Source organism: Rissa tridactyla, chromosome 11 (assembly GCF_028500815.1).
Source record: "Rissa tridactyla isolate bRisTri1 chromosome 11, bRisTri1.patW.cur.20221130, whole genome shotgun sequence".
In the NCBI taxonomy this organism is placed as follows: domain Eukaryota; kingdom Metazoa; phylum Chordata; class Aves; order Charadriiformes; family Laridae; genus Rissa; species Rissa tridactyla.
This window is the reverse complement of record NC_071476.1, coordinates 9,450,886-9,472,709: the sequence shown is the minus strand read 5'-3', so window position 1 is coordinate 9,472,709 and position 21,824 is coordinate 9,450,886. Positions and strand designations below refer to the sequence as shown.

Genomic DNA, 21,824 nt, shown 5'->3' with positions numbered 1-21,824 from the left:
CACCATTCCCAGCAGGCAGAGAAGAGGCCTGCAACGTGCTGCACTGCAGCTGAAGCAAACATGAGATGTTGGCCAACTCCTCCGAAAGCGCCATCAGATCTTTCATATCCACACAACGCAGATGGCGTTGCAGATTCAAAATCTCATTCCAAAAGAAGCATGCGTAGGAAACCATGCAGAGACAGAAGTTTGATTATTCAGAGAGTTTTTGCCTTGAATGTTACATTGGTTAAGAGACTTCCCAGCTTGTGTAACCTTTATTTTCTACATGCACAGTTCAGCTATAGTCAGGCTTGTACAAAACTACCCACATCAATCCCTAAGGTTGATGAGACTTAAATATATCAGCTTTAGGATGAGGAAGGCTGAATCAGCCCCGCTGGGATTCCAAGCCGCAAATTCAGAGTCGCAAGCATTTAAAACTGAGGACATGGTTTTGAACTGCATACTCAGTCATAAATACATGCCTTAATGCTCATTATTCAGTACCATCATCAGGTTGGATTTATTTTTTTTTCTGCATTTTGCCTTTGCAGGAGTAGATAGTTCACTGATGTCTTAGCGAGATGAATGAACATCACAGTCCTCACATTGAATGAGAGGCAGGAATTGTAAAGGATTTTAGCCAGGCGTAACCTCAAAGAGTGGCTCCTGAGAAATGCTGGAGCCACAAGGAGAATGCAGGTTTCTTGCAACAGAGATACCTTTGAAGGAGCTGGAATGAGAGCTGCAGGCACTGACAGACTCTCTGGTTTCACCTTTCCACAAGATTCACAATTTGCACTAAGAATCTCTCTGCAGTAAGAAGCTGTGCTGATGACATGCATGGATTTACTTACCATTGATGTGGGATTATATCCCTAAATAAGGCTATAGCCAGTGGTAATTAGCTGTACACTGATTGACTTGGACATCGTAGAGACTAAAATAAGAAGCAACCTGTACGCGTCCTCAGAAAAGATGCTGCAAAGTATCCTGAAGAAATGGTGAAACAGTTTGTGTCGAAGCCGTTTTGGGGACAGCTGGAAGCTAATTAGCCATCTAGTCTGAGCAAGACTAATCAGGAGGGGCAATGGCAATTTCTTCCAGCTGCTTTCTGTGTATGTATTTTATTTTCTTAGGTGGGGAAGCTCTGTAGAAAGATGATGCTGTGGTTACAGTGCATGACTGGTTCTGCTTTAATTTCCCACATGGTTTTAGGCAAATCACTTCACGCCTCTCTGTTTTTTGACTTTTCCTCTAGTGCAAAATGTCTTTTCTCCCAAGAGACGTTCTGAAGATTGAAGTCATTGCTTTTTAGTGACTTCCACACGGGATGCACTGTGAAAGTATTTGAAAGTAATTGAAAGTATTACAGAATTGCAGTACTGTGAGTCTTCTGAAATCCTAGTGCTGTGCAAGTGTTCCTTTAATTATTGTGTAGGACTGAGCAATAAAGGGAATGCTTTTAATCTACACTTTGTAATAAATATTGAACCTTAAAAGCTAAATAATAAACCTCAAAGGCAGAGCATTTTAAAGCTAGACTAATAAGAAATAAGCAGGACATTTAAACTAGATCGTTCTTCTAATCTTTTAGTGATAAATGACACAATTAAGAAAGAAGCAAAGAAAAAATGTTCACATGAGCTAATGGGTCAGATTGTACCTCTGAAGCTCTCCAGTTTAATAGCTTAATCACATGCAAGCAGGCTGCAACTGGTGGGTTAAGAAAAAGTGACAGTGTTCATTAAAAGGCTGGATTATGCGCCCATTTGCAATGCTGGGCTCAAGAAAGACAGAAACTTTATGACAACTCTGATCCAAAGGCTGCTGGTATCAACAGAAACTTCACCGTGCTGCCCACAAAAACCTGAGTGCTTCAGCATGGCTGGGAGCTGAGCTGTTGCCGTCCGCTTGGTTCCCTCCGTCCCAGTAGCTGTTTGTAGTGTTCACTGGTTGTCGGTACATTTACATTCTTACTGAAAAAACTTTTTGTCATCAATTATAAATAATAAAGTGAGGAGTATTCCTGTGCCCCTAGAGGCATACATACTCGATATGCAAGAAATGGAATCACAGGGTTTGAATATACATACGTGTCAAGTCTTGTTTTCACACTGTGGAATAACATCCTGAATTATAGTTGTATAATTAGGCTGAAGAGATTTGTTAAGGATTAATAAATACTGCCTAACAGATGTTCCTCCCCAAAACATCATGAAAGATGTCTGCAGCCGTGAAAATGTAAAGGAAGGGCAAGAAACAGGAGATGGGTCTCTCTTATGTTAACTTTGATATGGTTGTCAATTGTTTCTAGCAATCTACTGATAGGAAGTTATCTTTGCTTTGAGACACCACGATATACCTCGATGCTCCTCAGTTTCTTAATATTTTGTACTCACTACCATGTTGTATTTGAATCATCTTTTAGCTTTTTGCCAGTTCAAAGCTTTATTGACAGAGTACAGTATTATTCTTATCTCAAGTTGGTTTAAAACCATGTTACTGATGTATCTGCAGCAGCTCAGGGCCTCGTTGGGTCGTTCTGGTTTTGCTGCCTCTTCAGAGAAACCGAATTGGTGATGACCGGTCTATGCAAGCATGAACCCCAGCTGTTTCACAGGCAGCATGGCTTCACACCTCTGGACGTGCCTGCCTTTATGCTGCCCGGTCAAACACGCTCTGACACAGCCTCTAAAAGCACTTGGGGGCCCCAGGACAGCCCTTGGCCAAACACGCTGCACCACACCTTGGCCAGCTTCGGCAGACAGCAGGTTCCCTGGCACGGCAGATGCAGGCGTGGATCACTGTACGCAGCTTTGAACACGCACGCAGCTGCAATTTTCCATGACTGCCTGTTGTAACAACAAAAGCCGCTTGATCAGGTCAGGTCTGCCGTAACGAGGAGGACCTACACAGCGAGCACAACCACACACGCTCTTACAGCCCAGGCTGAGCTCTTCGTAAGCAGTGCCTTGTTTACTGGTGCACAAAATTATGCCCCAATAAGCCGCAGGTATTGTAACGAAGGGGAACGAAGATAGCAGCAGCACTGCGGTGGAAGACACTCCCAACAGGACTTCTCTTCTTCTGAAATTCAGCAGCAGAACTGAGGTTCAGATATTGCATGATGAAGCCAAGTTTGTGCTGACTGAGAGTGGGGCAAGGCAGACAGCTGAGCTCCAAATTACCTTAATCTAGTGTAGCCAATTCTGTCTGAGCCTGATTTTTGGAGTCCTAGCTCACTGATTTCACCAGTGATCTTTGTCACTCCATTATTTCTTCAGCTTACCGGAGAAATCACGATTAACCAATGGTTAATTTAATCTTGCTATCCAGATTAAATCCCCCCTTACTGCATAGCCTAGCAGTTTTTAACTCCGGTGAGGAGAGAGTGAAGCTCTGCCAGCTTTCCCATGGGAGCCTCATCTGCAAAAACGGGAAGGGGCTGGCATGCGTGCTCTCTGGAGCTGCCTGTTCATGCATTGCCCGAGCGCGTCAGCTTGCTGTGACACCCCAACAAACTCCTAACTGGGATTTGGGTGCTGCTGGGAGAGCTAAGCAGTGAGCGGGGCTTGCAGAAAAGAGCAGCTCCCCTTCAGATCTCTCCAACGTGGAATCTTGTTTCTCCTTTTCTTACAAATAGGCGTGAGAAGGTAAGTGGAACATGCTGGAGCAGGAAGAGGTGACAGATGGTGGATATTAAAAAAACTCTTTAATTACAGGATTTGGAGAGAGAGTCCTTTATGCAGATAATTTTTTAATTGTTGCTATTTTTAGGAAAAAAATCCCAGTGCTCCCAAGCAGTTCCCGGTAGTGAAAGCCCTGGTCTCTGGGCGCTGTTGGCTCTAATCTCTTCAACACAGAGAAAAAGAAAATGCTGTGTTTGTTAGAATGCTGTGGTTAAACTTCAGCTTCTTCTGCAGAGAAGTGTTTGTTTCCTTCCATCTGCTGGCTTTGCAAGAAAGGAAAATCAGCCTGTTCAGATACCAGGAAGTTCTTCAACATTTGAACAGCTAGCTGTAAACGAAGAAACAATAACATGCATAAATTATCATACCTAAAAATACCCTGCATTCTAGTCACCCATATAACCCAGCCCTGGAGCAATTCCTAAGTAACGTAAGACTGCATAAAGTATGCAGATACACGGGATGTGGGCAGAACGGGGCAGCTGTGGCAGCAGATGCATGTGCCCAGCTCTCTTGCACCGTTGTAGTTTTTTCCTCCCATCAAAACATGTTTTGCTTTTACAGGGAGCTGCCGGCTGCCTCCTACGTCTTTGTGCACCGTGTCTGCCAAAGCCACTTGCACAGGAGATTAAAGTGAGAGCCAGACCTTCTGCAAGCAACAGAGACCCACAGCATTTGAATTTAAACCAAATCCATCCTGACGCTGGGGCAGTGCGAGCAGCGTGGTAGGTTCTGTAAGGCTGATCCTCAAATGCAGCAGCTCTCCATACGGAAAAGTGCAGTAGAGCAGGCAAGGCAGGCGGCAGGGGATGAGGTGATGGCTGTCCACAGGCCACTCTGATGGCAGACAAAGCCAACAGCCCACAAGTCACCCCAGGGAGGGACACGGCTGTTGCCCTACAGCTCACCGTTGTGGGAAGCCCACAGTGTCTCTTGCAATCAATTCCTATGCAGTCTGTGCTTCCAGTATTTGCTTTTCAGAAAACCCCCGAGCTCTTGCCGTGTTTCCATGGTAACGCTGAGCAATCCGATGTGGGTTATCTGCAGAATGGAGGTGCTGGTGTGGTGCACTCTCTCACCCGAGCCCTGCAGTAGTTTTGGCTTTGCACACCAGAAGCTGCAGGTGTGCTGCAGTAACAGTGATGTGTTCTTCACCACGACTCCCACGTCAGTGTGCAGGTCAGGAGGTACACTCACCAGATTCCCTTCATGCCGACAGTACCTGGGGAATAGACTGAAGCGGCCCCAGGACGGGGACTGTTCAGACCTCAGCCAGGTCCCCGCTGCCCCTCCATCCCAGTGGAGGCTCAGCACCTCCGTCCTGTGCTTATGAACCCACCGACGCTGTAATTTCTGCCATTGTCCACAGCACCGATGGGTCTATCACACCGATATGACCCCGACAGGAAAAGTGTAAAAGCCATTTCACAGAGCCAAAGCCCAGGGTGCCTTGTGCTGCAGGAGAGACGAGGATGCCGCTGCTGTCAGCTCTTCACCCAGCACTACAGCCACCGAAATACTTTCCTGCCTGCTGGCTAACCACTGCTGATGGAAACACATGGCGCTTTCAATTTACTCAGTTTCTGTGGCCTAAAATTCTTCCTGTGTCTGACCACAGCAGTCTGGCTACGGCCCGTCACACCCATCATTCCCCACCCAAATGCAAACCAAGCCAGGGCTTCTCAGCATCCGTGATGAGGTAGTATCAGGAGCACTCAGTCTAGCCAGGTCATTTAAATTATTAAAATAAGAAGGAACTGCACAAGCTGGATCCTAGCAGAGCAATTTGTGTATTATTCTTTCTTCTAATAGAAGTAAAAAGCTGTCTAACTTTGAAGTAAGAGCTTTGCATCTCAACAACGAACAAAGACTTTGCAAGGAGAGGTTGGGCACGTTTCCATCACAGCTTGAAGGCAGCCAGAGCAAGAGCAGAAGGGTCTTTCTGGGGATACCACTGCTGTTGGGAGCAGCACAAACATCCGCAGGTCACGGTCTGTTCCTTGTCCCTGCAGCTGAAGCCCACAAACAACCCCAACGTGCCCTGAAGCGGGTCCCTATGGAACACTTCAAGTGCGAGAGCTGTTGGTTCCTGCCCAGGCATGGCTGATGGCTTCACTCTGGGGATGGTGGGTCATGGCCAGATGCCCAGAGCAGCCGAGGGGCCAAGTCAGGGACACCCCAGCAGCAGCATGAAGGAATAAGTACATTTAAAGATCTAATGGTCTTTTTAACACATTTGAGGAAAATGCTGGTTCCCAAAAAGCATAAAGCACATTTCCAGTGTTCACAACTGATGTCAAAAGAATATGGTTACAAAGTTACATAAGCGCTTTGTATAAAATCGTAATAGAACTTTGATTGAACTTCATCTGAACTCCTGAAATTAAAACTTAATTGGGCCTTTTGCACCTGGTCTAGATGTAGGAACAATTAAACTTAATTATGTCCTTGCATATCCACCTGGACCAGATGTAGAAACAAATTAACCGAAACTTAGATCAAAGAAACGGAATTGTTGAAGGATTACCGTCCGGAGAGGTTACTGAGGGCGAACAAGGTGCTCCCAGTGCCTGGTCTGGGTGCAGGATGACAAGACAGACATATCGTCTGTGGAATGGAGCTGAGATAAGAGTGTGTCTGAGAGGAGCCCGAGGAGATTATCATACCAAAACGCACATCCTCTCGTAAATAATGAGCACGCTAATTAAGGGGGTCACCCGCAAACGTTTAAAGCATTAACTGGAGTGGGTATGTATGATGGGGGCTGTAGCTCACCCACGGGCTGTGTCTCGCCTCTGCAGCTGTCGGTCCGTCAGAGCCGCTGGCTGCGGTCAAACGCCCGTTCTGCAGAACCGAAATAAAGACAAATCCCTCGACTCAGCGTGTGGGTTGTGTTTTTGCACGCTGGCTTGAAGAACCCTGATTTAGGGACAACGGTCCTTCGATTATGCGAACGGCTGTTAGCAGCCCAACCACTTCGTTACTGGGTGCAATTAACCGCTTATTTGCATTCTAACCCTAAAGGGTGACCTGCGATCCCGGCGGGACCGGGCATGGCGGGGCCGGGACACCTCCTCTCGCCGTGAGGGGCCGGGCCCGGCGCTCACCGCCCACCGGCGGGGCGGGCGCGGAGGCCGGCCCGGGCGGCTGAGGGGCTCCCGGGGCGGGAAGCGGCGGCGGGCGGACGGGCAGGTAGGTAGGTGATCGGGGCGGCGGTAAGATGGCGGCGTAGCGGCGCTCCCTTCAGCTCGGCCCCCGCCATGAAGCTCGTCATCCTGGAGACGTACGCGCAGGCCAGCGAGTGGGCCGCCAAGTACATCCGCAACCGCATCGTCCACTTCGGGCCTGGTCCCGGGCGGTTTTTCACGCTGGGGCTGCCCACAGGTGGGTACCGGGGCCGGGAGGGGGCCGGGGGGACCCGGCCTGGCCTGGCCTGAGGCGGCGGCTCCCCCGCAGGCAGCACGCCGCTGGGCTGCTACAAGAAGCTGGTGGAGTACTGCCGGAACGGGGACCTCTCCTTCAAGTACGTGAAAACCTTCAACATGGACGAGTACGTGGGTGAGTGCTGTTGGGCTCTCGTTGCTGGTGTGGCCGTGTATTGTCCATCGGCACAGTCCGGTCACGGAGGCTGGTGGGCCCCCGGTCCTGCAGCCCCACTGTCTCACTAATGTGGGGAGAAAATCCCACCTGCAAAAGATTCATGGTAGGAAGGATAAAATTTGTTAACGGGGACAATTTGAAAACCTATATAAGACATGTTTAAGGGTATTGGGTGTTGCCTGGTATTACACACACTGCTGTATTGTACCTGTACTTGGCTATTGGCCAGCTAAGGATCCCTCTTCTTATGGCAAGCCGAAATACTGTGCGATATTAACTAGCACCTTTGCTCTGGGATTATAAAGGTCACTTTAGCTCCAGGTCTCTCACAAGGACTGATGTGATGCCCTTCGGCAGCTAACGTGCACCCCTGTTAAGATAACAGAGGACAATTTCATTTATGAAGCTGTGATGAAATAGCCTCCTCAGAAGACAGAGTACAGAGAGATTAGCGGTCAAGCCTAAAGCTCCAAAGGTGAAAACATACAGGCTAAATATTTGCTAATGCGAATCTTGGTCTGGCCAAGAAGTTTTTCTGTGAACAATCCTTATCAAGCAGCATTAGGGAATAGGCAGTCCAGTGTGGGTTTATAGCATTCAAGGGGGAAATAAATCACACAGTAAGTTATTCCCCAAGTTTCTGCACAGTTTTTTAATTGTTCTTGCTAATACAAACTGGTAGGAATGCTGAAGAGGTAGTAACAGTTGAGGCGTAGCGTTTGCCTGCTTTTCTGGAATATCCATCGCATGTTAATATGAGCACATGCCTTATGGGAGCTATTGTGATTTTTATTTTGCTATTTGGGGAAATAAAAATGACTCATGAAAGTTGAGGGAGTCACAAATGACAGACAGAGAAAGTAGTGCTTTACCAAAGGCACTGCAAGGGCCTAGAGGTGGTTTATGTTAGGGGTGATATTCTTTCAGTTGGTCTTACTCCTGTGCATGCTCTGTTACCAGGTCTCCCGAGGGATCACCCAGAAAGTTACCATTCCTTCATGTGGAATAACTTCTTTAAGCATATTGACATCTCGCCAGAAAATGTTCACATTTTGGATGGAAATGCACCTGATCTACAGGCAGAGTGCAACGCGTTTGAGGATAAAATCAAAGCAGCTGGAGGAATTGAACTCTTTGTTGGAGGTGAAAACCTGAAGGACTATTGGTCTCTCAACACTGGCAGGAAGCACTGCCTTTCCTCCACCAGCTGTCTCATTTATTGTCAGGAGAGTTCATTTTCAGTGCAGTGGATTTGCAGTGAAAGTCACCCCATACTCCATTGCCCTGGGCACTCGTGTGCTGGCAGCCTTGTCTTCCAATGTACCGCTCCCCCAGTTTTAAGTATTTGAATCCAGTAAGGGAATTGTTCAGGAAACGATTAGGAGGAGAGGCAGGCAGGGCTAGAATTGTACCAAATACAAAATGTATTACGGATGCCAGTGCTAACAGGAAACTGCTAGGAGTAGTCAGAGTCCTCTGAGCCAACAGGAGCTCAACGCAAGCTTTTCCCATCAGCTTGCCTTAAGATTCTGACATCTACTTCTTGTCCCAGCACAACTAGGGAAGAGTCTTTGTTGCCTTCGGGGGGGGGGGGGTTTGCTATCATTCCTACTGCAAGCAAATTTAAGCTGGAGCAGAAAAATTGCAAGTGTTTTTCTCAGATTTGTATCTATTCCTGAAGCATTGAGTGTCCTTCTAATAGGAGTGCTGCTGGCTCTGCTTCCTACAGTAACCATTACAGCCACTGACCTACCTCTCAAACCCTCTCTGTCACAGGTATTGGCCCAGATGGTCACATTGCCTTCAACGAGCCTGGATCGAGTTTGGTATCCAGGACACGCGTGAAGACCTTGGCTATGGACACTATATTGGCTAATGCCAGGTTCTTTGATGGTGACCTCTCCAAAGTCCCCACTATGGCTTTGACGGTTGGAGTAGGCACTGTCATGGATGCCAGAGAGGTTAGGAGAAGAGCAGTGACTTCAGACAGGGCTTCCTGGAGCGGCTAGAGATTATCCAGTCTTGGAGCCACATTGCACCCTGCTGGCGTAGGCCAGCTTCTGCTTTTCCTGCCACTGGCTGCTGAATACCTGACCCTCCTGTTCTCTTGCGTCCTGCAACACTCTGGAAAAGCTCTTGCTCCATATTCCATTTTTGCTCTACTAATGCTTACGTTCGTGTAACCCTGCAGTACAGCTGTGATCCACAGGGAGCTAGAAAGGCTTGGGAGGATGTCTTTGGTTAAGAATCTCACTTGGGGAAATAACTGCAAGAATCACTGGTTGACTTGATGTTACACCAGCAGATCATGACAACTGTATGGGATAGCTTTTAATTGAGTCTACACCTTGATTTAATCTTGTTAAGTCTCAGCATATAGGTGCCTAACAGGGGAGCTCAAAGGATCGAAATGATTACAATGACTTACTAGGCTATGATTGAATTGACAAATAAAACGAAGACAGAGTAAACAGAATAGTGATATGGTGAAGTGCCTCTGGGGAGGTCCCTGTTAGGGACCGGGGCAGCTCTTAGTTCAGCAGGGTGTGGGTGTGTGCTCTCTCTGAATTCGTCTTCTCAACCCTAACTGCCATCCTCTGTGTCTCTGAGTCCAGGTGATGATTCTTATCACAGGAGCCCACAAAGCCTTTGCTTTGTACAAAGCCATTGAGGAAGGTGTCAACCACATGTGGACAGTGTCTGCTTTCCAGCAACACCCCAACACTGTGTTTGTGTGCGATGAGGATGCCACGCTGGAACTCAAAGTGAAGACAGTGAAATACTTTAAAGGTGAGTGTTCGACCAGGCCAAGCAGCTGTTGTACTTAATTTTTAAATGTCACAAGCCATGCTTTGCTTTAGACGTTTCTATTTCATCAACTCCCAAAGGAGTACATTCCTTAAATCTATGAGCTGACATGTACAGTGAGAATAAAAGTGCAAAGGGAATGCTTAACTGTGTGGGCATGGGAGCAAAGGAACAAGGACTCTAGTAATGCCTAATTTCATTAGCAACCAATGAATGACAATTTTGCTTTATTGTCATCTTTTTACTTTCTATATCAGGTTTAATGCTGGTTCACAACAAGCTTGTGGAACCCTTACACAGCATGAAGGAGACAGAAGCAGAAAGAAGCCAGTCTAAGAAGCCATACAGCGATTAATCTCGCTGTTCAGAGTGGTGCTGAACCAGCTTTTCTGTTGAAAACCAGCTGTGAAGAAAGGGAATTGCTGCAGAAACTCATATTTGTTCTTAAATTAGCAAAATGATTATGTGCTTGCTTCTCATTATTAAAAAGATGCCAAACACCTGCCTTAATTAACCAAATGAGGATGGGATCCAGTATACTGCAATTCCACAAACTTCTGCCACTAACTTACTCTCTAAAGACAAAGTCAATGGAGAGCAAGTAGTTGAATCTATGAAGCAACTGTAATGAGGACTGAAGGCCCCAAAACTTAAGCATGAAGATATGTGAAAGTACAATGCTGCAGAAACCAAATGGGTAATCGCTTTGGGATGTATTCCTTGCAATTAGGACAAGTACCTTGCGTCATTCCCCCTCCACAAAACACTTACGTTACAGTCATTTAAAATGGGAGCTGAGCTTGTTCAGCCTGGAGAAGAGAAAGCTTCAGCATGACCCAGTGGCAGCATGTTTCACCACTACGAGGAGGTCATCAGGAAGATGAAGCCAGGCTCTCCTGGGCAGTGTGTGTGGGAGGAAGACGAGAAGAGACAATGGGGCTTGAGTTAAGACAAGATGCTCAGACTGGATCTAAGGAAAAGCCCTACCCCAGAGGACAGGCAAGCCGTGGGGCAGGTTGCCCAATGAGGTTGTGCAGACTCTGTCCTCAAGAGGTTTTAAAGACCTGACTGGGTAAGCCCTGGCTGAGTCCCACTTCCAGCCAGATGTGGGACTTGAGACCATCTTGGCAAAAGCAAGGGTACAGACAGCATTCATCAGTGCTGTGTTAACAATGCAATGCAGTTAATGGTTAGTTTGCACATCTATAAGATTTTATTTGTTGTCACACAAGAAGTCTTACATGTTCAGTTTCAGGGTATGATTTTATGTGCCCTGGTGCTTTACGATGTACTGCAGGAGTGTAGATTTTTTCAGATTAAGCATAAATGGCTTCTCTCTGTGCTGCTCAGCACTCTGTTATCTGTCAGTGCGGAGCCTGGAGCCATCAGTTCTCTCTCCCTCCTTCCCATGCTTTACATTGCTACAAGGAAATGCCAAATAAGAAACATGCTGTTCCCTCTGACCTCAGGTGGACAACAGCCTGTAGTGGCAAGACGCCACCAATTCTGCATCTTGATTCCTAGGCTTCCTATCCAATGAAGGGCAAGACAAACTGGGTAGGATTTATTTTCTTTACGCAGAAATCTTCTAAGCTGTTGATCTGTACTGTAACTTCCTACAGTAAATGTCTTAATTTTTTCTAAACGGTCATATTGTCTGTATGTGGTGCACAGTCCCCATTGTAGTAGTGAAACATGGACCAGTTTATGAGGCTGAACGGGACTTGTAATACCATCTTTGAACAGAACAACAAAACCTTCAAAGCACGAGGAAAAAACTGTTATTTGCACAAGATTTCTGTCACTTAGAACCAAAGCTGTATTGAAAGCAGTTTGGTAGAAAATAGCTACTGCTGTGCTCGACCTCAAGAGCTTCCTCCCTCATCCAGTAATTGCCGGCAGGTTTCCACAAAACACTTGCTGCTGTTCTGTCCTGCCAGGCAGCAGCCGTTTCATAGAACACAAAGGGATCTTTAAAGGAAAATGGAGATCACAGTTCTCTTACCTTTTACCACAAAATGTCTGCAAATAACCTAACATTCTGTACATGCACAGAGTGGGAGCGAGTGAGAGGAGATCTACAAGAGGAAAAAACAACTGAGAAAGAAACTCTGCATCACGTTACTTGAGTTGCCTGCCTTGCTGTCAGTGGAGACAGGTTCTGGTTTTAGCTGTCCCACCTTTGCAACACCAGCTGATTGTCCTACAGCTGTAGTCACCTCCTTGTCCTCTCCTCAGAGGGTCTGTCCTCCTCTGCCTCACTGCAGGATATGGGAGCTCCAGCCCAGGGGTCCCCAAGTGCCCAGAATTCAGACACGGTGGTGACTACATCACCATTCCTCCTCTCTCCACGCAAAGTTCTTGAAAGCAGAGGTAGTTCATTGTAACATCTTCAAATACTTCACCATAACGCTTGTGCTCTGGCAGCCGTCCCCTGCCATGGCTTTTCATCCCAACGTTCCCTTTGGCATCCAGGCCCTGCACTTGGCCACCTCTGTCCTGGCGGAAGGGACTTGCCCAGCCTCCTGTAGGTTTGAGAGCTTCAATACCATCTCCTCCATCCAGGCAGGAAAATGGGGGTTAAGCACGTGCTTGTCGTCCTCATCACAAACATTCCCCATCTGCCCACATATGCAGCTTAGTGGGAGGAAAGCCCCTTCCAAAAGCAGGCAGCTTTTGGACTCTGCCTGTAGTTAAAAAAAAATTGCGGCCAGAGTGGAAACTAGCATGAGGATGGCAGCCAAAAACTGGCTGTATCCACAGCAGTGTCCCACACTAGTGTCACCGTAGCCACTGTGCATCAAGTAGGGGCTTGCATCTCCCAGGGAAAACCACGGGGTTTTGAGTATGAGGACACTTTGCATATGTGAACATCCAAACTTCCACCAGCAGAACAGGTCCTGGGCCAGCTCCGCTCGAGAGCTTTGTGCAAGCCCAGGGCTGGTCTCTGTCACTCCACAGATGCCTGTGAGCGCCTCAGCCCCATGGCACACGAGTACCAGAGGCCATTACCACCCACACACAGACCTGCGCTGCCATGTACATGCCATAATGAAGACAAACGGGGAGACAACTATGTTTACTGTCTTAAAGTGAATTTAGTGCATGTGAAAGGTGCAGGAAATACAATTTAAACCATACACAATGTAAACTTTCCCTACATGCTGTCCTATAGCCTAAACCAAGACATCCGCTTTTACCATCGTTTTAATCACTGCCCATTCCAATAGTACAGACTTTCATCATCTGTGAAAGGAACTAGATCAGCACTCATTTTGGCCAGATATCCGAGTATAAATTTATTTACTATCAGCCAAAACTCACTGAGAGGTGTTCACCTTGAGTTTCCAAAGAGTCTTCCAGCTCCTGAGCTATCCGTCTGGACCCTGCTTTTTGTTTTGAACACAGCACATGCAGTTTTAATTTCAAAATAAATTTTTAGACCCTTCTGCAAGTGGAAAAACTTCTAAAAAATTAGTGGTTCCTTCCAGTAATTACCTTCATGCTCACAAAACTACTTACTGAGCTTTTAGGGTTTTGAAATAATTTGAAGTGCAAGAACAGTGGAAATAAGGTAGTCCAGAAGGAAATATCAACTCATCAAATTTCTCATATGAAGAGTTAGTAAAAAATAAATTACTTCACCATCTGAGAAGACAAGGTAATTTTCAACATCTTGAATTCAAGTTAATCTCAACTACGTATCCACAAAATGCGTTTCAATATCTGACTGATACTTTTCATCCTCTCAGTGGCCACACGCTCAGTCAAAATACGGAGAGGCCATGTGAGTTAAGACAACAGCAACACTGAGTGAGATGAGTCACCAAACTGATTCAAATGTCTCGAAACAGCTGTTGGTCATTTTCTGCCACAGCATTCAGTAATGCAGAGGCCCAGGCATTACAGCCAGTACAAAGGGGGCTAATCAACTTTACCATCATTAGAAAGCACCACTGACACAGCAACGAGCTGTTTTTCAGAGAAACAGGTCAGGAAATGCTATAGAAGCAACAGGCTCAGTTGCTGAATACAGAAGAAATTTTCTGTATTGTATCAGAAAACTTCCCCCGTCCAAGCAGCGTTGCTAAACAGCTCCAGAAAGAGCAGTACAGCTGTAACACCACCACCCTAGAACCCACAACGGATACGCACCAAGATCCTCAAACAGTCCGTCTCCCTCAAGGAGACCCCCAAATATTTCTATGATTTAGGGCTTCAGTTTTGTTTGTTTGCTTTTGAAAAAGGGGCACCTCTTAGTTTACATTTTTTTCCAGTACTTGTCCAACTTCTGACTGGTTGTATGTGTCTTCAGCAATGGATATGATATTTAGGGCCTTCAATGGTGATCCTGACCCCAGGATGGGTAAAATGGTCTCCTTTGGTTTTGGCAACAGCCTCTGAAGTGTGAGTATCCTGCAGTGCAAGGTAGTTACCATTTTTCTATCACATAATGGAAGTGAAAAGCAAACAAACTTGACACAAAAATGGAAAGCATCTGTCTCTGGCTTGTCCAGCTTTTGTTGCTAGAGAAAGCTACTAGTCTTCATCTTCAGCTTCCCAGAACTCACCATCAATATGCATGGCTTGAAACAATCTGCAAGACAGCCAAGAATTTACATCAGGATGCACAAATATGTAAAATATGTACCAAAAAAAATATCAGTCTAAACGTGACAAAAAAACCCAAAAGCAGCAAGTTTCACAATATTTTTCAGTATCATAAACCACTCATACTGCACTCTTCAAACTGCAGGTTATTAAAATAAGCCGCTCTGCACTACTATAGCATAACAGAAGGTTTTACAGTACCTTACAAACGTGATGTCTCAAGAAATCCCTGAAAATATTAATAATCCAAAACATAGTAAAGTTAGCTAGCATGCTGCCATTCTTACCTGCTCTTTAGGCAGTATATAACCAGCAGCCAAGCCTGCCTGCTCCCAAGACTGCAGCTTTTTAGAAGCCGCTTTCTTGCCCAAAGCCTTGTGTTGCACTATCACATACCTGAGCATCTGCAAGGAAACATTTCACTACAGGCTCTGCCTCTCTGTCAGAGGCAGCAAGTAAAGCATCAGGAACAGGCCTAGAAGACTTCTCCAGAATTTTAAAACAAAAGTTCTTAAAAAGCAAAACCATATCCCAAATCACTCCTGATTTTTTTTATTGTTAGTGTCAGGTCCTTCTAAGTGTAAATATTTGAGAGAAGAAAACTGTGTCTTAAACTGTATAGCTACAAATTTCCAGGTAACAATAATCTGGGAGAGACTGTAAGAAAAAATACAACAAGTCATATGGCACTGGAAGAAATACCTGTAAATACTGACCTATTAAAGCACGGGGAAGATGGATCATTGAAGTGTCTATATGGGTTCATCCTCGACAGAGAACCCATGCAGAGCCAGCAGAAATACTGCATGCAGCCAGTACACGTCATTTTGTTACAGCCATCTAGTTTCTGGCAGGGGAAGGAAACAAGAAACAGCAGTAAGAAAATCTCACCGTGTCAGTCTTCAGGCCTGTCTCTGTATGAGAACAGTCCTCAAAACCACATCAACTAATGAATACATTTTACCCCGACTCTATCATAACTCTCATATTTTTTCACTGTTCAGGAGAATTAGGAACTAGAATCACAGAACTGTAGATTGGTTATAATACTAACAATAATGGAAATCAGTATTTTTCTGAAGCTAGTTCTATTTACTGGCTGTAGTTTGAAACAGCGGCAGCCTGAAACACATGGAAAACAAAGGGATTCATATGGATCCGTATTCAACCTGGATCTTTTTAGTACTGGAGGCTGAACAACACCCAGCTGCTGTATTTACTCAAGTCCCTGAGCTCCAGAACCATCACCTCCTTTTCTATACAACGCAGACAGGAATGGAAAGTTCTCTTACCATTTCCTAGAAATTTACCTTCCCTGGTGAACTTGGAGGCTTTAAATAAATCTCTGTTCCAGCCTAAATACAGAACCGACTCCACAATTTATGTTAGTTTCTGTTATGGGTTCCTATGATTCTCCAGCTTTTCCCCTCCGTGCTCACCTCTATGTGAGTGCCACAGCAAGGACAAGACTTGGAGTTCTTTTCTAGCCATTCTTTACTCTCCATCTCCTCAAGAGCTTTCTGAATCACTCGTTTGCCGTAGCGTTGTTCCAAAAATCGTTTAGTTGCCTCGTCTGCTTCTAAATATTCATTTCGCAAATCCATTAATTTCTCTGGGGAATAAAACAAAAAAACTCAAAACAAAACCAAAAAGAAACAAAGAAACCCCCACTTTTGTAATATATAAAGAAGTCCAGCTAATCATAGAATAGTTTGGGTTGGAGGGGACCTTTAAAGGCCATCTAGTCCCACCCCCTGCCACGAGCAGGGACATCTTCAAGTAGATCAGGTTGCTCAGAGCCCCGTCCAGCCTGACCTTGAACAGCAGCATAAAGTACTCTCAAAGGAAACTAACATCGTTAATTAAAAAGCAAGTAAAACATTAGAATATCTAAGAAGAAGATGAGAATATTAAAACCCCTCTACCTCAAAATTCAACGGTTTTGCACTGTTTCATGATAAAAGAGACCAGACAATGGAATTACAACAAATCTACAATGTAAAACAAACTCAAAAATGGAAATATTTTTTCTGAACACACATTTAATAAAACTTTGTCACATGATTTTGAGGCCAAACAGATAGAGAAACATCTGCCTGATTCCAACATCAACCCTGATGACAAAAAGTAGCAGACTCGCAGGAAAGGGTGAAAAAAAAAAAAGGCACATAAATAAAATTATTCTTCCCCTGTTATGGTCTCTCAGAATTTGGCAATCAGCAGTTTAGGGACTTTCTGAGCTGCAGACTGTCATCAAACGAATACTTTTTAATTGCCAGCAACAGACCTACTCCAAATGAACCTGTCTGATCTTTTAGAAAACTCACACGTTGATGAGTTTCCTTGCCTAATTTCTAATTTTCGGTCTTTTTCACACAAGACTTAATGGTTTCTTGATCCATTTCTGAAGTACAACAACTCACCAGCAGTAACTTTGCACGGAGAGACCCCATGGTAAGTCATTTTACAGAGAGTACAAAAAGCGTAGTTACAACAGGAACATATGCCCATGGTGCAACCTGGTTCTTGCATGACGGGCGTCTGACAGCCCGGGCGAGGGCAATACACCACATCCGCCATCAGGTCCAAGCTGGACTGCAGAAGCAGGCGGTCATAGCGTGCAAACAGCTGCTCTCCAACCAACTCCTTAACCTAAACAAAGATCAAAGATAGATTACGTGCATCTGAAATTCTGAGCCTGCCAGCTTCAGCAAAAAAACAGTATCAATGAAAAAGTACCTACAACTGCGATGAATCCACTTTATATTCTCCAATATGTCAAGAAATTACTCCTAGAATGCTATTTTAATAACAGTTAAATAATCAAATGAAAAGCATGTGGTGTCAAATGCAATGGGACATTAATTCAGGTCTCTGACAAATGCCAGTACCAATAGAGTGGGCAAAGTAGAGAATCAACTAGGTTGGAAGGGACCTTTAAGATCATCAAGTCCAACCATCAACCCAACACTGACAAGTCCACCACTAACCCATGTCCCTCAGCACCACGTTTGCCCGGCTTTTAAATGCCTCCAGGGATGGTAATTCCATCACTTCCCTGGGCAGCCTGTTCCAATGCTTGACAACCCTTTCAGGGAAGAAATTTTTGGCATTTTGCCAACACTGATGCCTCTGTGTGGCTCAGAGTATGGGAAAAAACTGCCCCGGGTCTATTCCCAATGCTCACCATGAAAAGCCACACCTTGTCTTCTGTAACTATTGGTAAGTTAGCACAACTCTACTGTCAGTGCTTGCACACTTCTATTACCTGGCCAGGAGTAGCAACAGAAGAACACTTCGGTTCTGGACAGTTGAGACAATGGACCTGCCCATCCCTGATCTGAATTTCAAAGTAGTCCTTCAGGCATGCTTTGCAGTACACATGGCTGCACTCGGTGAAGTACATACATTCACTGCCCAGCTTCTCACAGAAGCAGATATTGCACAAGTACATCTTACTGTTAAAGCTCTTCCTCCTCTGAGCCTGATCAAAGTCCAAGATTTCCCTAATCAGACTCGACAACGACTCCACATCCCGTACAGCTCTTGCATCGAAGATTTCTTCTTCAGCTGCTGCAGAGCCCGCTGCACCACCACAATCCTTCTCGGCAGCAAGAGGGACCAAAGGTGTCCTGCTCTGCCCGCTCCCTTGATGGCACATTTTTAGCTCATAGGGGGAGGAAATATTCAAGTAACTCAGTGTTTCTTCCTTCAGAAACTGCATCCAGGCAAATAAGACCACACAGCCTCGATTCTCTTCCCATACGTTGTCTAAGTGTTTGCAAAGAGCACTGAGCTGGAAAAAAAAAAATACAATTACAGATTTCAGTATGTTCTGACAACTCGTTACTGTTTTCCTCTGCCACGGTCCTCCTTAATGCTTATTTAGATTTCAGATTGTGGAGTTTTTATAGATACATAAAATACATATAAAAATAATGCTCATAGATGCAAGCTTTTATTCCTCAGAATGGTGACCAAATACAAACACGTAGGAAACAAAAGAAGAGCCAACTGAAAGGGCAATGTAACTGCTTATGTCTTAATTTTACTTTCATCTACTATATTAACATCCACCCAAAAGAGCACTGTAAATTATGAACTTACTCATGATCACAAAAGCTCTGTTAAAACGTTAAAACTATGTTGCAAACCTGGGCCCGGGAGAGCCATTTGCCACTGAGGGTAAAGAGTGGCGGGGAAGTTGAGGGGTAGTCTGGCGGGAGTTCAAAATTCAGCACGAGGGGAGGCAGAAAGCACACGGTGTATTCAAACCCGCTGTTCTGGAGGCTTTCTGTGGAATTGCCTGAATCTAAGAGAATTGAGAGAGTTTGAGAAATAACAAGAAAATGAAAACTAATGAACCGTAACTGTTTATGACAGCACCCAATATGTCTCTTTTCATCTGATAAATTTCTGGGTTTAAAATCATTTATTCAACCCTAAATAACAGAACTTCTCAGTGCAGTAGAATTTCATGGGGTTGTACATACATGGTTAAATCACTAAACACCGGTACTGTGAAATATCAGACCCTACGCAAACCAAGAACCTGGAAAGACGTACCCTCAAGGGGAAAAAAAAAACCAACAACAAAACCCAAACCAACAGAACTTAATTATTCTAAAGAAATACTATTACTCATCTCTAATTTTAAAGGTCACTAAAGAAGTTATGAGGATGAAATCACCCATTCGGACGTAAACCCCACCAATACCACAAGCACAGTATCGGGTCAGTCGTGGCTTTCTCCAGTCAGTGCTCTGCAGGTCGCTAAAGCAGCAACCATCTGAGCATGTACCAGAAAATTAGCTTGTTAAAAACTAATTTTGGGATAAAACAAGACATCTCAACTCACCACTCACAAAAATTTTGAAGTTTTGGGGCAACTCCAGACAAATTCTTGTTTCTCCTCCTTGGGCTGACTCGGCTCTCTTAAACTCATCTTCATCATAAATACTCGCCAAAGCCAGCAGCTCATCCTCCTGAGCTTCTTTGTCTTCTGAAGACATTTAAATTTTCTGTGGAGTAACACCACTCTGCAAGATCAACTGAATTAACGCACTATTCAAATTATTTATTTGGGGTACCTATTTTATAGTACTGTAAGATTTAGAAACCCAAGTATCTGATATATAATGACGTAAAATGTAATTAAGATTTTTTTACAGGTTGAAAAAATATTGATAGCTTTATAAAATAAAACAAACACCTTAACAGAACATTGAAAAGTCAAAAAGCAATCTGTCGTAAGTGTTAGTAGCTAAAGACTGCTGTGAGGGGGAAAAACTAGTGAAACACACCAATGGCAAAAGCGACAGAGGGACATTTCAATAATTTTGAAAGGGAAAACAGACACCACCACCACCCCCACCCCCAAAAAAAACCAAGAAAAAGGAATTAGTAACAGTATCTCTCGTCCAGTGTTCCAAAACAAACAAGCAAACAGCCACATTTATGACTAAAGTTATTGAAGATATCAATAAGCAGCTTCAAATCCTACACAAGCATCTTGCAGATGCACTCCTATACCATTTCAGTTCTAGATTTGGGGCAATAAAGCTACATTTAATGGATTACCTTTTTATTCACAACTGCGCAGCGGCAAAGCTGTAGGTTCTGGTGCTGACCAGGGACAGCCACGTTAGGAGGGCCAGAGCAGAGCCCCTGATCATTCCCCTGGGAGAACCGGAGGTCATAAAATTTTCCTCATATACGCCATGAAAAATGTTGACTTTTGTCATGGAAGTGCATATGGTTATGGCACCGGTACTTCTGAGCTGCCTGTAGACAAATAAACAAACAAATGCTCAGAGGGATTAAAGTCCTCTCACCAATTTTGTTACGAACAGTAACTGATGTTTCGTTTGACCAGACATGCTCAGTAATTCAGAATAATCTCTTTACAGCTCTTATAGCAGTAACTTATTTATGTGTGTAAGCTGTGAACACTGCAGTTCTGTTACCTGTTATCGGGAGCCTGATAAGGGCTGAAATCTCACCCTGCTGCTTCCCCCCACACTATTCAGGGAGATTATTCACTGGTGAACAGCAAAGAAGAGGCAGCCCTTCCAAACCAGTAGCACGGGGAAGAAGAAACATAACCAAAAAAATATATGGGGAGCAGTGGAAAAATTAAAGGAAAAGGTGAGTTTTCAGGTCAAGCTCCCTGACAAAAGCAGCTGTACAACTGTTATTTCAGTTTTAGCCATTCCCATCTTTTCCTAGAATCACAGAATGGTTTGGGTTGAAAGGGACCTTAAAGCCCACCCAGTGCCACCCCCTGCCCTGGGCAGGGACACCTCCCACCACACCAGGTTGCTCCAAGCCCCGTCCAACCTGGCCTTGAACCCCTCCAGGGATGGGGCAGCCACAGCTTCTCTGGGCAACCTGGGCCAGGGGCTCACCAAGAATTTCTTCCTGATATCTGAATCTCCCCTCTTTCAGTGTAAAACCGTTCCCCCTCGTCCCATCGCTCCCCTCCCTGATCCAGAGTCCCTCCCCAGCTTTCCTGGAGCCCCTTGAGGGACTGGAAGGGGCTCCAAGGTCTCCCCGGAGCCTTCTCTTCTCCAGGCTGAACCCCCCCAGCTCTCTCAGCCTGTCCTCACAGCAGAGGGGCTCCAGCCCTCGCAGCACCGTCCCGGCCCCAGCACACCACCTAAGCCATGCCGGCAGCTCTCCTGAAGCTACGGGCAGCACCAGCAGCCCCTCACCCCCCATCCCGCCGGGGCGGAGGGAGGCCCGGGCCGCACCGGCCGCTCCCCAGGCCTGCGGCACAGTAGGGCCCGCTCCTCCTCCGCCCGGCCTCACCGTTACCTCAGCCGCGGGGAGCAGCGCGGGGCCAGGAACGGCGAGGCAGGGCCCGGCCCCTCACGGCACCACGGAGGCGGTGAAGGGAAGGGAGCGGAAGCGCAGGGCAGCCGGGCGCAGGCACGGCCCGGCTTCGGCCCCGCAGCGCCGCCGGCGACCGGGAGGAACAACCGCAGGGCCCGGCCCCAGCTCGGCCCGACCCGGCCCCGGCGCCCCTCCGCCCTTCCCTCAGCAGCCCTATCAGCGGGTGTTTATTAGCGCTGCTTCATTAACGGGGGTTTCACACAACTCCACCCGTGCCAGCAAGAAAAGCATTGAAGC

General features: G+C 45.7%; 2 protein-coding genes and 1 long non-coding RNA gene across 10 annotated transcripts; 1 reads left to right on the top strand and 2 right to left on the bottom strand.

The window, feature by feature from the left end:
* Positions 1-3,657: 3,657 nt before the first annotated feature.
* On the bottom strand, positions 3,658-7,643 carry LOC128916020 (uncharacterized). Its single transcript, XR_008468827.1, has 3 exons — positions 7,483-7,643; positions 4,583-7,361; positions 3,658-4,002 (listed from the first exon to the last, which is right to left on the bottom strand). It is a non-coding gene; the product is annotated as an uncharacterized LOC128916020 (long non-coding RNA).
* On the top strand, positions 6,923-11,727 carry GNPDA1 (glucosamine-6-phosphate deaminase 1). 3 transcript variants are annotated; one of them, XM_054217130.1, is made up of 6 exons: positions 6,923-7,058; positions 7,131-7,232; positions 8,235-8,417; positions 9,051-9,235; positions 9,890-10,064; positions 10,340-11,727. In XM_054217130.1, the coding sequence occupies exons 1-6, from the start codon at positions 6,935-6,937 to the stop codon at positions 10,435-10,437; spliced, it is 867 nt and encodes a 288-aa protein (XP_054073105.1). In that variant the 5' UTR covers positions 6,923-6,934; the 3' UTR covers positions 10,438-11,727. The 3 variants fall into 3 exon arrangements, with proteins under 3 accessions (XP_054073105.1, XP_054073106.1, XP_054073107.1); XM_054217132.1 differs by having other exon boundaries at positions 6,935-7,058; positions 7,160-7,232; XM_054217131.1 differs by lacking the exon at positions 7,131-7,232.
* Positions 11,273-21,634, bottom strand: RNF14 (ring finger protein 14). Of its 6 annotated transcripts, none has more exons than XM_054217123.1 (9): positions 21,510-21,634; positions 20,274-20,477; positions 19,552-19,732; positions 18,848-19,005; positions 17,962-18,489; positions 17,117-17,345; positions 16,133-16,305; positions 15,410-15,540; positions 11,273-14,679 (listed from the first exon to the last, which is right to left on the bottom strand). In XM_054217123.1, exons 3-9 carry the CDS (start codon positions 19,703-19,705, stop codon positions 14,622-14,624), a joined length of 1,431 nt encoding a protein of 476 aa, XP_054073098.1. In that variant the 5' UTR covers positions 19,706-19,732; positions 20,274-20,477; positions 21,510-21,634; the 3' UTR covers positions 11,273-14,621. The 6 variants fall into 6 exon arrangements, with proteins under 6 accessions (XP_054073098.1, XP_054073101.1, XP_054073097.1 ...); XM_054217126.1 differs by having other exon boundaries at positions 19,552-19,744; positions 21,504-21,598; XM_054217122.1 differs by having other exon boundaries at positions 21,504-21,598.
* Between the last annotated feature and the right edge of the window lie 190 nt (positions 21,635-21,824).